Consider the following 12,208-nt stretch of genomic DNA (forward strand, 5'->3'; position numbering starts at 1 on the left):
TTTCGGCATTTAGATGACTTATTTTTTTTCAAATTGCTGCTTTGATGAATGCGCTGTGACGTTGTGGGAATTTTGTCGCGCTACAATATGGTTAAAAGTTATTTATACCTCAAACGGATGAGTAAATGATTTTGGGTTTATTTGTTTATACACATGTGTATATGCTTGTGTGTGCACATCACCTTGAAAGCGCAGTTTAGCATACGTAAATAGTTGAAATTAAAATTTTAGAATTATTTAGTTGTTTAAGTGTAGGAACTGCAGTTTTTACTACGCAATTTAGTTGCCCACCAACTACATGCAAAATGTGTTTTTTAATTGTCAATAAAATTTAGTTTGCTAGTGAGGAATATTTTGTTTTTTCCATAATTATTCATTTTCATTCACCTTATATTATTGTTGTTTCTTTGTGCAGCTCCTGCGGCAAGGCACGAGTCAGACGGAACTCGATAAGATCGCCTCGTACTACTTCGACGGCCAGGGCAAAGCGCTACGTCCAATGGTTACCATGCTGATGGCCAGAGCGATTAACTACCATTTGAATAAGGAATCAAGGTAAGCGCACACATAAAGCGCACTTTATGCTGCAGCTTGTGGCATAATAGAGCGGAACAAATTAAATGAAAATGTAGTTAATTAAAAGCACTCAAGCGATTGAATATAATAACGACGCAAATATTTAAAGAGTTTCAATGAAAATACAATAAAATGTTATAAAAGGCGCAAAAAGTAAATAAACAGCAACAACAAATAATTAAATTTTAAAAAAATTCCAAACGGCCAAAAAAAAAAACAATTCAATTAATTGCAATGAAATTCGCAATTAATGCGCTTTGCAATTTTTTTTTTTGCCGCGCTGAGTTTCATTAACACATTTCATAATTTCGTTTTGTAGTTTTGAAATCTCAATACTAATATTAATAAGCGTCATCTAGCCTGAATTGAGCATGTCATACGGGGCGTATGAGTGATTTGCTATAAAATTCATGCTGTTAATGGGCAGATTTATTTGCTTTGCTGTTAGTTAACATACTTGTATATTTGTTGTTGTAAACCAAAAATACAATGTGTGCAACATTGCGTAAATGCGCATCGACCAATAAATCCGGCTATAATATCGCCTATTGAAGGTGTTTGAGAAAGGTTACACGGTCGCTTCGAAGCCATCAAATGGCATCAACACCAGCTCTACCAGCAAGCAAACTTATTTTTGCCACCATTGTACGCATCTGCATGTGTGTGTGTGTCGGTGTCTGCATACGCTGGTGGCGATTTTGTTTGTTTGTTGTGCGCGATTTTGCTTTTAGTTTGGCCTAAGCGTAACGGTGCTAATTAAACAGAAATTATTTTATTTATTTCACTGTTGCCTCACGGCTGTCGCTGCCGTGCGCCTCTCCGCTACCTTGCGGCTCTTCACAAGCATTTGTTGTCTTTTTTATTTATTATTTTATTTTTTATATTAAATTTTTTAGCAATTTACTGAACAAACAACGATTCATTGCGCTCTTCTCCGAAATGGTCCACTCGGCAAGTCTGGTGCATGACGATGTCATCGATCAATCGGATATTCGTCGCGGCAAGCCAAGCGTGAACGCGCTGTGGAATCACAAAAAGGTGAGTCGTGAATGTCAGTTAGTATTTATTTGTTTATTTATTTTGCAGCAGGGGAATATTTTTGTTTGGATATTTGTTATGCCCTTTAGTGAAGGTCATTTGTATAATGGAATGATTTTTGAATGCATGGCAAATTAAAATGCCACATACTAAATTTTTCCGGCTTTGTGGTTTTTATAAAATATTTTTGCGAAAACAAAAAGTTTTTCTTCTACTAAAGTTAAAGAAAAAGATTTTGAACAGATATTTTTGAGTATATCTTTACCTAGATTTTTTAGCTGAAATGTCAATGCATTTTATATAAAACTCTATAACCGTTGAAAAATGGCAAGAAACCCCGATATGATCCGTAGCTTCGTAGAAATATGAACAGCAGACCTTAACATAACTACTATTTTACGTAAGAGATGTTGACTCTAAAATGTTTAAAGATCTAGTTTGCACAAAATAATCATCTTTATAGAGGAATTTATATAATTTAATTATGAACTTCAATTGGTTTCCGAGATAAAGGATGTCATCCCTGGAGAAAAAATGTGGCTGCTTCTGAGCTATTGCTTCATTTAGATGGTTTAATTGTTAATAGTACAGGTCCGAATTAAAAGTGTTGCAGTAGAGGAGCAGCTCATAATAGATGACTCGCTGTCTATCCCACCAAACACATGACAAAACCTTCCTGACCTTATACCGCTACTCGCTCTCGCTATTCGAACACGACCATTTTCGCTTGCAGCTGTCGTAAGTGCACCATTTTTCATCTTCAGTAATCGGCTTGGGAAATGCATCAATTCTGTGATTCTGTAGATTTGCTATTTATCTAGACGAATAATACTAAGAAAAATAAATCAAAATATTATATTGAATATTACAGTGTGTAAAACATACAAATTTTAAGAATATGTTCTGGAGAGAATTTTACTGACATACAATATGCACAGAATTGCCACCTATTCAAAAAAGTAAAGACGAAAAAATTATCAGAGTATGCCAAACATAAAAAATTAAGAAAATATTTAAAAATGTTTTTAATTAATTTAATTATTTATATTGACACAAACTTGCCACTAATTAAAACAAGTAAAACTGAAAAAAATATTACATTGCGCAAAAACTTAAAAAATTTAAGAGGGCTTATTATTTTCATGCCTTGAAATTTTAAAAAATATTTTATATGAACCTAATATTCTTATAACACTAGATTACATACAAATTTTCTTGCTTAGGACTTATTTAATCTACGACTTTATTTTACAATTTAAAAAGTGCTTTATTATTTTGCTATTGATACTTTGCTTAAGTCATAAACCTTAAAATGCTTTTTTAGCTGACCGAACCTAACCTAGTATACATATAAAGATGTAGGAAATTCAATAAAATATTTTAAATACATAGTCATTGTCTGTCTACCTAGTACTACCATTAATTGATTAAGTTTACACCTTAATAATCTAAGTGAGCTATAACTATATTTCAAAACTACTATATTACCGTTATTGCCACCATTCGAAGCAAAGTGTATAGTATTGCTCAACTCCAAGAAACAATTAACAGCCAATCAAAATTCGATTCTCCTAAACACCGTTTTAACGCTTATGTTAATTGCTGTTAATAAAAGTGCAGTTATTTTCGTAATTGTTTAATAGTGCAATATTATACGAGCATTTACGTCGCATTTGTTAACCAACAATTTTTCTAAATTCTCAATTTACTTTGGACTGGTTTAGCTGATTGCTCTTTGCTTTTTTTGTTTGCTCCAAACGTTTTGATTACTCTCCGCTGCTTTTAGTTGCAACATCAAAATTAGCTAAGTGTCATGGTATTGACCGCCTGAAAATCAACGTCAAAATGGCAAAACTCGTTGCCACTGCCAGCACCAAGCTGACTCAAATGACTAACTGCCAGCCAATTGTGCGGTCAAACAACTGGCGTTTATGGCCGCTCAACGTTTTATATATTATTTATTTCAACTTGTCCGATCTTTGCGGGATGCAGTCGCATTTTTCCCATTTTCGGTTAGCAGAAATTTCCTAAACGCTCGCTGAAGGTCCCTGGCCGAGTCGAACTGCGCCGAATCGAGCCGCGCCTATATGGGAAATGAGAACAAGTTTACGTCGATGTTGCAACAAATTGTCGGTAGCCGGTGGTGTCACCATGCCCCTACCCTCGGCGCCATTGATAGCAAGTCTTCGATTGGCGGGGCCATATGTGTACCGACTCGCTTTGGAATAATTGCACTCATTTTTGGCTTGCGTATTATTTAGCTGTTTTATTGCTGCCGCCAAACGGCGATGTGTAAGCGTTTTGTTGCACTTGCTGCAGTTGTTGTTGTTATGACATGTGCCACAAATCGAAAATGTGCAATTTATCCGCCTAAAAACAGGTTCGTGTTCATGTTCGCCTGATTTTGCCAAAAAGCTGAAAGCAGTGGGTATGTTTACATATTTACTTATATACGTATATACTTTTATATATATAACACCTCTATTTACCTATATTTATAAATTTGGCTTTCATGTCAATTCGATGGCTATCGCATGCGATTACGAAATTCGGCAATGCATAATATTGATGGCATTAAATAGTAGTTATACTCTAGGAGTGGTGGACCATACTATATATCTAAAAATGATTTGTTTTTGTTTTGGCTGGAGCTCTGCAGAAAAGTTGTCTACCTTGTTACGGCTGAAGTGTGTGGCTGGTGTCACGTAATTGGAATTAAGTTTTTCTGAGGTGTTTATCTCTGTGCCACGCGGAAGATACCTTTCGACATGGAATAATTCAGCAACAGTGCACCGATGAACTAATTGCGTTTTTAGGCGATTTAGCTCCCTCAAAGACTAGTGTTTATCGATTTTATGGTGAATGTACCCAAACTGATATTGTAACGATCAATCTCATACAATTTGTCAAACACTAAAAAGAATGCCCGTATCCATTGGTCGACAGAGTTGTTATAAAAATACGATAGCGGTGCATCGAAACACGTATGAGAAACTAAACAGCAGTCGACTATATGGGTATTTCTAAATGAGTCAACAAAATCCAACAAGTTTTTCGGGCACGAAGCACCCGTTTGCTTGAAGAAACTGGACATGTCTTAACCATACCACTTGAACAATGCAGAACAGTAAATTCTGAGTGGTAAACAACTATTTGTTTCTCAGAAAAACCAGTCGCCGAAGACCTATCACTCTTTACCGCTCCACTTCTTGGCACCGAATGACTTATTTTTATTCCCGTAAGAAAAAATAAGCTAAGAGGTCAACGTTTTTCGACACCTGAAGAGCAGGATGATGCGTTCAGAACGCATGTTTTGAAGATACCTCAATCAGAGTGGCACAAGTGCTTCGACAATTGGTTCAAACGCGTGCAACAGTGTATAGATCTTAATAGAGAATATTGTAAAAAAGCTATATGAAGCAATTTTCGAAGTTTAATCTTTGTTTTGGTTTTCTAATCTCGAAATATTAGAGGCAACCCTCGTACTAGCCTCAGTTGGTATAGCCTTAGTGCCTTTAGCGAATTTAAGTTTTTCGGTTTCGCTTAATTTTTGGAGCTCCATTCGCTGAACTGTTGGACAGTTTTGACGTCATATTCATAAACCCACATTCCGTCACCTATAATGATGCGATTAATACATGTGGGGTCCTCAGCATCTCTTTTATGACCTTTACTCGACGTCGTTTTTGCAAAATATTTATGCCTTTTGATACGAATCTTGTATTGCCACACTTTATACAAAAGACATTAATCAAGGCAAACTCCACATTCACAAAAGAAAAATTTTAGCAATCTAGGAAAATATTTATATCGATTCGATTCAAACGAACATAAAAGTAGGTTGTGTCAATCTAGGAAAAAGAAAGTGTACGAGTATCTATATGCACCTGTCCAAGTTAAATTGGATCAGATGGTAATTTGCAGCAACAAGATTAAAATAAGCCCCTAACTATACTTACAAAAAGTATTAATTTTAAATTACATTTAACATTAAATCATATTAAATCAGCACTTCGAATATGCATGCTCCATAAAATCTGTTAAACTCCACCCTTCGAACTTTTGCGGCTATTTTGTAACGTCTCTTCCATTCAGTTATGAGTTACAATAACCCAAAATCTATGATGAAAACGGTAATAGCCATTGGCAACCTAACAATTGATGCAAATCAAAAGCTCATTAATTTTTAGATCGTTTTGTATGTACTAAGATTGATTATTAGATAATGAGTTTGCATAAAAAAATATCGTAAACTGCATTTTAAAACTCTACGTATATGAACAATTGATGAGCTTTTTTTCCTTCTTCAAGAAATTCAATTTAATTTGAGTTAACACTTTTTTTGTATGGTAAACTTTGAGTTTAATAGTGGTGTTTAATAAAGAGGCAATAAACTCGAGTTTAATATTTTACGTTCATTAATAATTAACTACTGGTCTTTTTGGATGTTTGAAAAACTCTAATTAAAGCGAGTTAATATTTTGTATTTGGTGAACTTTGAGTTTAATAGTCGTGTTTAATACTTAAGAGTTAATAAACTCGAGTTGAACACACATTCTTTATTAATAATTAACATGTGTACATTTTGGACTTTTTTGAAACGCCATATGAAGTTAAAATTTTGTGTATGGTAAACTCCGAGTTTGTTAGTTATATATTGATTGATTAAGAGTCAAAAGTCGAGTTTTTGTCTGCAGGTGAAAGTACTATTAAAAACCCTTTTTTTTATAACAATTTTCTTTTTCCAGTTAATAATCCGACTAGAATGCTTTCAAAGTACAATGTCAAGAATCCACGTCTTTAGATATAACGAGCTTTTAATCTGCAAATATTCAATGAATTTAGGACCGCAAATCACTACATTTCAAAATCTAGGCCGTAACCGCATTACTTACAAGCCACACCTCGTATAGCTGTAGTAATGTTTACACATACCTTAGTTTACTGTTAAATTGTTTTCACTAAAAACGATAAGGATCAAACACTTGACATGAAAACCAAATATTTTTCCGCAATTTTCAATTTATGTTCAACTTGCTTAACTCTTTAAATGAGCGTTGAACTTATGGTAAATCCGATATAGCTTAACCTCAAATAGTCGAAGAAACAGTAAAAAAAAATGGACAGATATCAATTATGTGCAAAATGTTAAACGAAAATAGCCTAATACCGCGTAAAGATAAATCGAGAAGAAAAAAAACACTTCGAGTTTACACTTTGCATAGCAAAATCGAAAATTACGCAATGCGTGTAAACAAAACAGCCACCGTTATCCATACCAATCGAATAAGCGGCGAGCGCACAGGGCGGAACAGTGGTAGCTGACGGCCTGACAACCAGCAGACAGCAGGTTCGTTCAACATGATTACATTTAGCATTACGTGAATATAGACAAATTTATGTGTTTATGCGCTAAAAAGCTGACGTGTTCAAAATTTGTGGTATACAAGAGAAAAAAATAAATAACAAATAAAATCATTACTTTATTTGTGTTTCAAACATTATGATTTCGCACTGGCATATTTGTCATTGATTCTTTCGTTTCGATACAGAAATCTATGTTCTTGGCGCGAAAATGTATGCCACTCTTTCGTAGATAATTTGGCACAAACATTTTTGACATACATACATATATGTAAAGTATTTCTCTTTGAAAAAAAAAAATCGTTGAATATTGTTTAAAATTTTTATAGTCACGTTAATATTGGTCGTAGTTAAAGTTCTTACCTTGATTTGTTTAATCTGATAAAACAACTATTCATTGAGTCCTCGATACGATTTTAATATCCCCTTTTTATACATAAGAGTTTTCTTAATACCAAAGTTGTCGATATACAGACAATATTTCAAAATTAGGACTTATTACTATATGTTGGTATAATATATAAATACTTACGCAAATGGATCAGTTTATTAAATAACACGACGTGCTTTTACTTCAATGGTTTAGTCAAGAGTGACTCAAATTCATTTTTAATTCTATATGTACATACAAATATATTGTATTCATATGATATAGTTGTCTTATTCATATTATCTATATTTCGAAGAAAGCCCTTCTACAAAAAATTTTTACTTGTACTTTTACTTTATAATTTTAACACTATATTTATTTAAGAACTACTTTGGTATTCTATTTCTAATTTTTTTCAAGCATTTTTTTTTTTGGCTAACTGTAAGACCCCACCACCTTTTTATTCTTAAATTACCCGTTAATCCCAAATAAAGACATCCTTATATCCGAAAAGTTCTAGTCTACTCTAAATGATAATACAACATATTTTCTACAAACAGTTTTTGTTTTTTATCTTCGAACAATGTTTCTCACATTTCTTTGAATTTATTAGATAGTCCTTTTCGATGACTGTAGCTGGTAGCCAAATGCATTTTACATTTGGGTAAAACATTTTAAGTTTTGTCGACGACCACGAAGTCTAATAAAGGCTTCCGAAAGGAGCTGACCTAAAATACCGCGACTGATAGGTTTGTGGAAGTTGGTTGACGACTTTAATAAGTACTCGTACTACATGAAGAGGAGCGAAAAATCTAATGAAGATATATATGTACTTTAGTGTTTAGTGTATCAACTCTGTTTAAAAAGGTACTCAGAACAACTTTTAAAATGAGCAGATGATTATTTATGCATAAACTTATTCTGATTGCTAAATTACTGTTTGTTTTTACTGACATGTCAGTTTAAATGCATTTGATTTATATATTTTCCATTTTTGTTTATACTAAATTATTATTTGCTTTTATTGATTCAGGTTACAATGGCTGGCGATTATGTACTTGCCATAGCTTCGATTATGATTGCCCGTCTGAAGAGCGATGATGTGACGATTATTCTAAGTCAGGTGAGTAAAAGCAAAAACAACCAAAATGTATAGAAAAAATTTCTTTATTAACGAATGTGTGTTTTTTGCAGTTATTTACTTAACAAATATTTATTTGCATTCATTTAATATGATTGAAGAGTTCTAAACAAAGTATATATAATCAATAATATGAAGAGAAATATTATTACTTTATAACGGATTTAATTTTTTTAAGCACTTATAAAAATCATAAAAAATATTTAATCAATATTTAAAAGAAAAAACATTTTTTCTTGAGCGAACAATATTTTTTTCGATAAAAATATATCAATTTGGGTTTAATATTTTTGTATTATTTTTGAAACATTTTTTTTTTCAAAAAAGTAATGAATTCTTTAACTATATATATTTTATAAATTTTTTTCTTGACCCAACATTTATTTTGTTAAATTTTTAAATATAAATTTCGATTATTTATCTATCAATAATCTATATTTTCTAATATATAATATATTTTATTCAATATATTTTTTCGATAAAAAGTTATCGATTTTATTTTGATTTTGGTTCGTTTTTAACGCTTAGATTTTTTTATACTTTTTTGTTTTGTTGTATTTTCTTCATTATAAAGTTGTGACGCCTTGCTTACTATTTTTCGATTATTTTAATCGCATACAATTTAAAACAATTTTATCATTACTTTTTTTGATGCAACATTTTTCTTCGTTAAAAGTATATTGAGTTCTTTACAATATTTTATACATTTTTTTCTCAATTTTTTTGTGTGAAAAAATATTTGATCTACAAGTATTATATGTAGTGAAGCTCAATGTTTTTTTGTTTTTTGTATATTCTTTCGTTAGAGCGCAAATAATTAATATAGAAGCATAAAATCTTTTATACAAAAATGCACTGCAATTAGTTACAATGCCAGCACCTCTACATTCTGATCGTATCTTATGAAATTATTTATTCCTATGTACTTGTATGTGTAGGATTATAATCATTACATATGCTTTTGCCTCACGAGATCGCCGATAAACTGTCTGCCAACTAAAACGCTTGCAAAACGGCGGACGGTGATTCCCTTGAACATGTGATTCCCTTTATACTTTAAATATGTATTTTTTTGTTTCCTTACAATTATAATGATACTTTATGGTTTTTTCTATAAGACAACTGCAGCAAGCGCATTACGCGCCATTTATCTGTCTCGATTGCGATCTAAAAACCTGAAATGCTGCCTGCTCGCTGCATTACTTCCGCAGTGTTGAACTCTACGTCTTCTGCTTTCGTTCGTACTTCAATGAGTCTGTCCTCTGTAAATTCGAAAATGCAGTTGGTCCTCCCAGCTTTTATTATTTATTGCTTTAACAACTGCATCTTGCAAGCATAGACTCGTCAGTAAAAACAGATTTTAGAATTCTTATTTAAAGAGTATATTCTTATTAGTTTCTTTTCTTGTAAAAGAAGAAGCGTTGATGCCGGACATGCCATAAAAAATTACTTAAAGGGCTACGACTTCATTGGCAGTGAACTTTTTGGAGGCCATTCAATGGTGGGTTACCTGATTGACAACTAATCGACTGCAGTGCGTCATTGTGTTCTCTTTACGACTATCGCTTTGGCTTTATTTGTCTGAATGCCTGTTATCCTTTATTTTATTATTCTTCGTTGTTCTCACAACATTTTGTTTGATTATTTCATTTTCTTGGCGCACCTTATAAATGCATTCATTAGTACAGATGCAGTAGAAGTGCATTAAATGCAAAAAATTTATGTATTTATTAATTAAATCGTCTCTAGATTTACAATTTTTATATTCGAACGATAAAAGACAATTTGCCGTTTTTTATATGCACTCATTTGCTACTGTTGTCTCGAGTCATTAATCTTCCAACTACTCGATGTCATTTGTGCATTTTGCCTGATTCTACAATACCTGAAGTGATTGTGCAATGAATTTTTCATTGCGATCCCGCGATCGCAAAGAATTTAATAATTTAATTCTTCAGTTTAACTAAGTGACGCATATTTTTTGAAACACCTTAACCCTTGTTATCTCAATTGAGTAGGTCAGTTGGAACCTTGTTTTTCGTTATTGAAAAGTTCGAATGTCTGAAAGTAAAATTCTCCACAAAAAATTATTAGGAAAATTTCTATAGGAGCCGATTTGTAAGCTAAAAAGTTGTTGATAAGTTTCGATAACCAAATGTAAAGAGAAATAATTCAAAATCTTCTAAGTTTTTGCGTCATATATGGACAATTTAGTTTGATTTAGAAACGGTGGGGAATCAACTCATAAAATTTAATAAATTGATAATCAGAAGTTTTTACTATTACTTAAGCGGGCTCCATTGGGATATGAAAGAATGTTTTTTATTGTATCCGTGCTTACAAGCTTTGAATACTAGCAAAAAATCGTTTCATTTATTTAGTTTTAGTTTTGCTTTGATCATTTTTAGTATTAACAAAACATAATTTTTGTTCAAAAAAAAAATACCAGCTTATAAAATATCGATTTTTTAATGTCGATTATTAATTTTTTTTAATCTTTTTTGAATTTAAGTATATTATTTATGTAATTATCGATACTTTTAATAAATTAGTTATCGATAAAAATAATGGCGATGCTTAACTAAGTATTTTTTGCACCAACGGACTGTAACGTAATTTTAAGTATAACTAAAAGTTATTTAATTTTTTAAATATATTTAAAGTTGTGCAATTGTGAAGCGAAATAGAGATAATGATCGAACCATAAACGTCGATAGTTTACTAAGAAACTTCACGAAATTTGGCATAGATTATTGTCCAAGGCAACGCTACAATTTCCGAACAAATTGTTCAGTTCGGACCACTATAGCATATAGCTGCCATACAAATTGACTGATCAAAATCAAGTCCTTATGTTTGGAAAAAATGTTTATTTCACAAGATATCTACACGAAATTCAACATGAATTACTGTTCGAAATAAAGCCACAATCTTCGAATAATTTTTTCAGATTCGATCATTATAGTAAAAGTATATGGTTGCCATACAAACAGAACAATCAAAATAAAGTTCTGGTATGAAAAACTTTTTTATTTGATAACATGTATATTTTTAAAGAAATGCAAGCAAATATCAGCACTCGCACATGCCTATTAATAAGCGTGAATGTTTCTAATAAATTTGCTCTTAATTTGTCAGGCACGTAATCGCGCCAAATTACATAAGCACCGCTGCAATGAAAAAAAATATATATATTCCACTCACTAATAAAATCGAATGCAAATAATAATAATTGTTATCCGCAGAGTGTCAATAATTGCACAGATATGTATGCGTGTGTGTGTGCGATATGCATGCCTTTTTGTTGCTATGTAGCATAGCAGTAAAATATGAAATTTAATAACATCCGAATATACAAATGAAAATAAAATTATTTTAGTATCGAAAATCCATTGCGTGCATTTGAAATCGTTCAAAATGCATACATATATACATGTGCATATGTGTGTGCTTCTATTATTTGCTTAAAACATCGAAAATCCCATCAAATTTGAATGACACTTGGCCACTATGAATTTTTGCATGTGTACACAATTTACGAATGTAAACAAACAAAACGCAACGCAACGAAACTAAATTAAATGAAATACAATTGGTTTGTGGCTGCAGCTGTAAATTGGTGGCCACGGTGGCTGCGGCGGCGGTGGCGACTTGGTCAATGTTTAAAGTCCACCCAAGCGCTCTGCAAAATTCAACACAAATTTCAATATACATATGTG

At 32.2% G+C, this 12,208-nt stretch overlaps 1 protein-coding gene across 1 annotated transcript in view; it reads left to right on the forward strand.

Annotated features, from left to right (window-relative positions):
* The window catches only part of qless (decaprenyl diphosphate synthase subunit 1 qless), a 72,195-nt gene that overhangs the window by 41,123 nt on the left and 18,864 nt on the right, over positions 1 to 12,208 (forward strand). The window contains exons 3-5 of the mRNA XM_070105699.1: positions 416 to 555; positions 1,473 to 1,614; positions 8,382 to 8,471. Of these exons, the coding sequence (XP_069961800.1) occupies positions 416 to 555; positions 1,473 to 1,614; positions 8,382 to 8,471 (372 nt within the window). The remainder of the gene's footprint in view (positions 1 to 415; positions 556 to 1,472; positions 1,615 to 8,381; positions 8,472 to 12,208) is intronic.

The sequence above is a fragment of the Bactrocera oleae genome, chromosome 2, assembly GCF_042242935.1.
Source record: "Bactrocera oleae isolate idBacOlea1 chromosome 2, idBacOlea1, whole genome shotgun sequence".
NCBI lineage: Eukaryota > Metazoa > Arthropoda > Insecta > Diptera > Tephritidae > Bactrocera > Bactrocera oleae.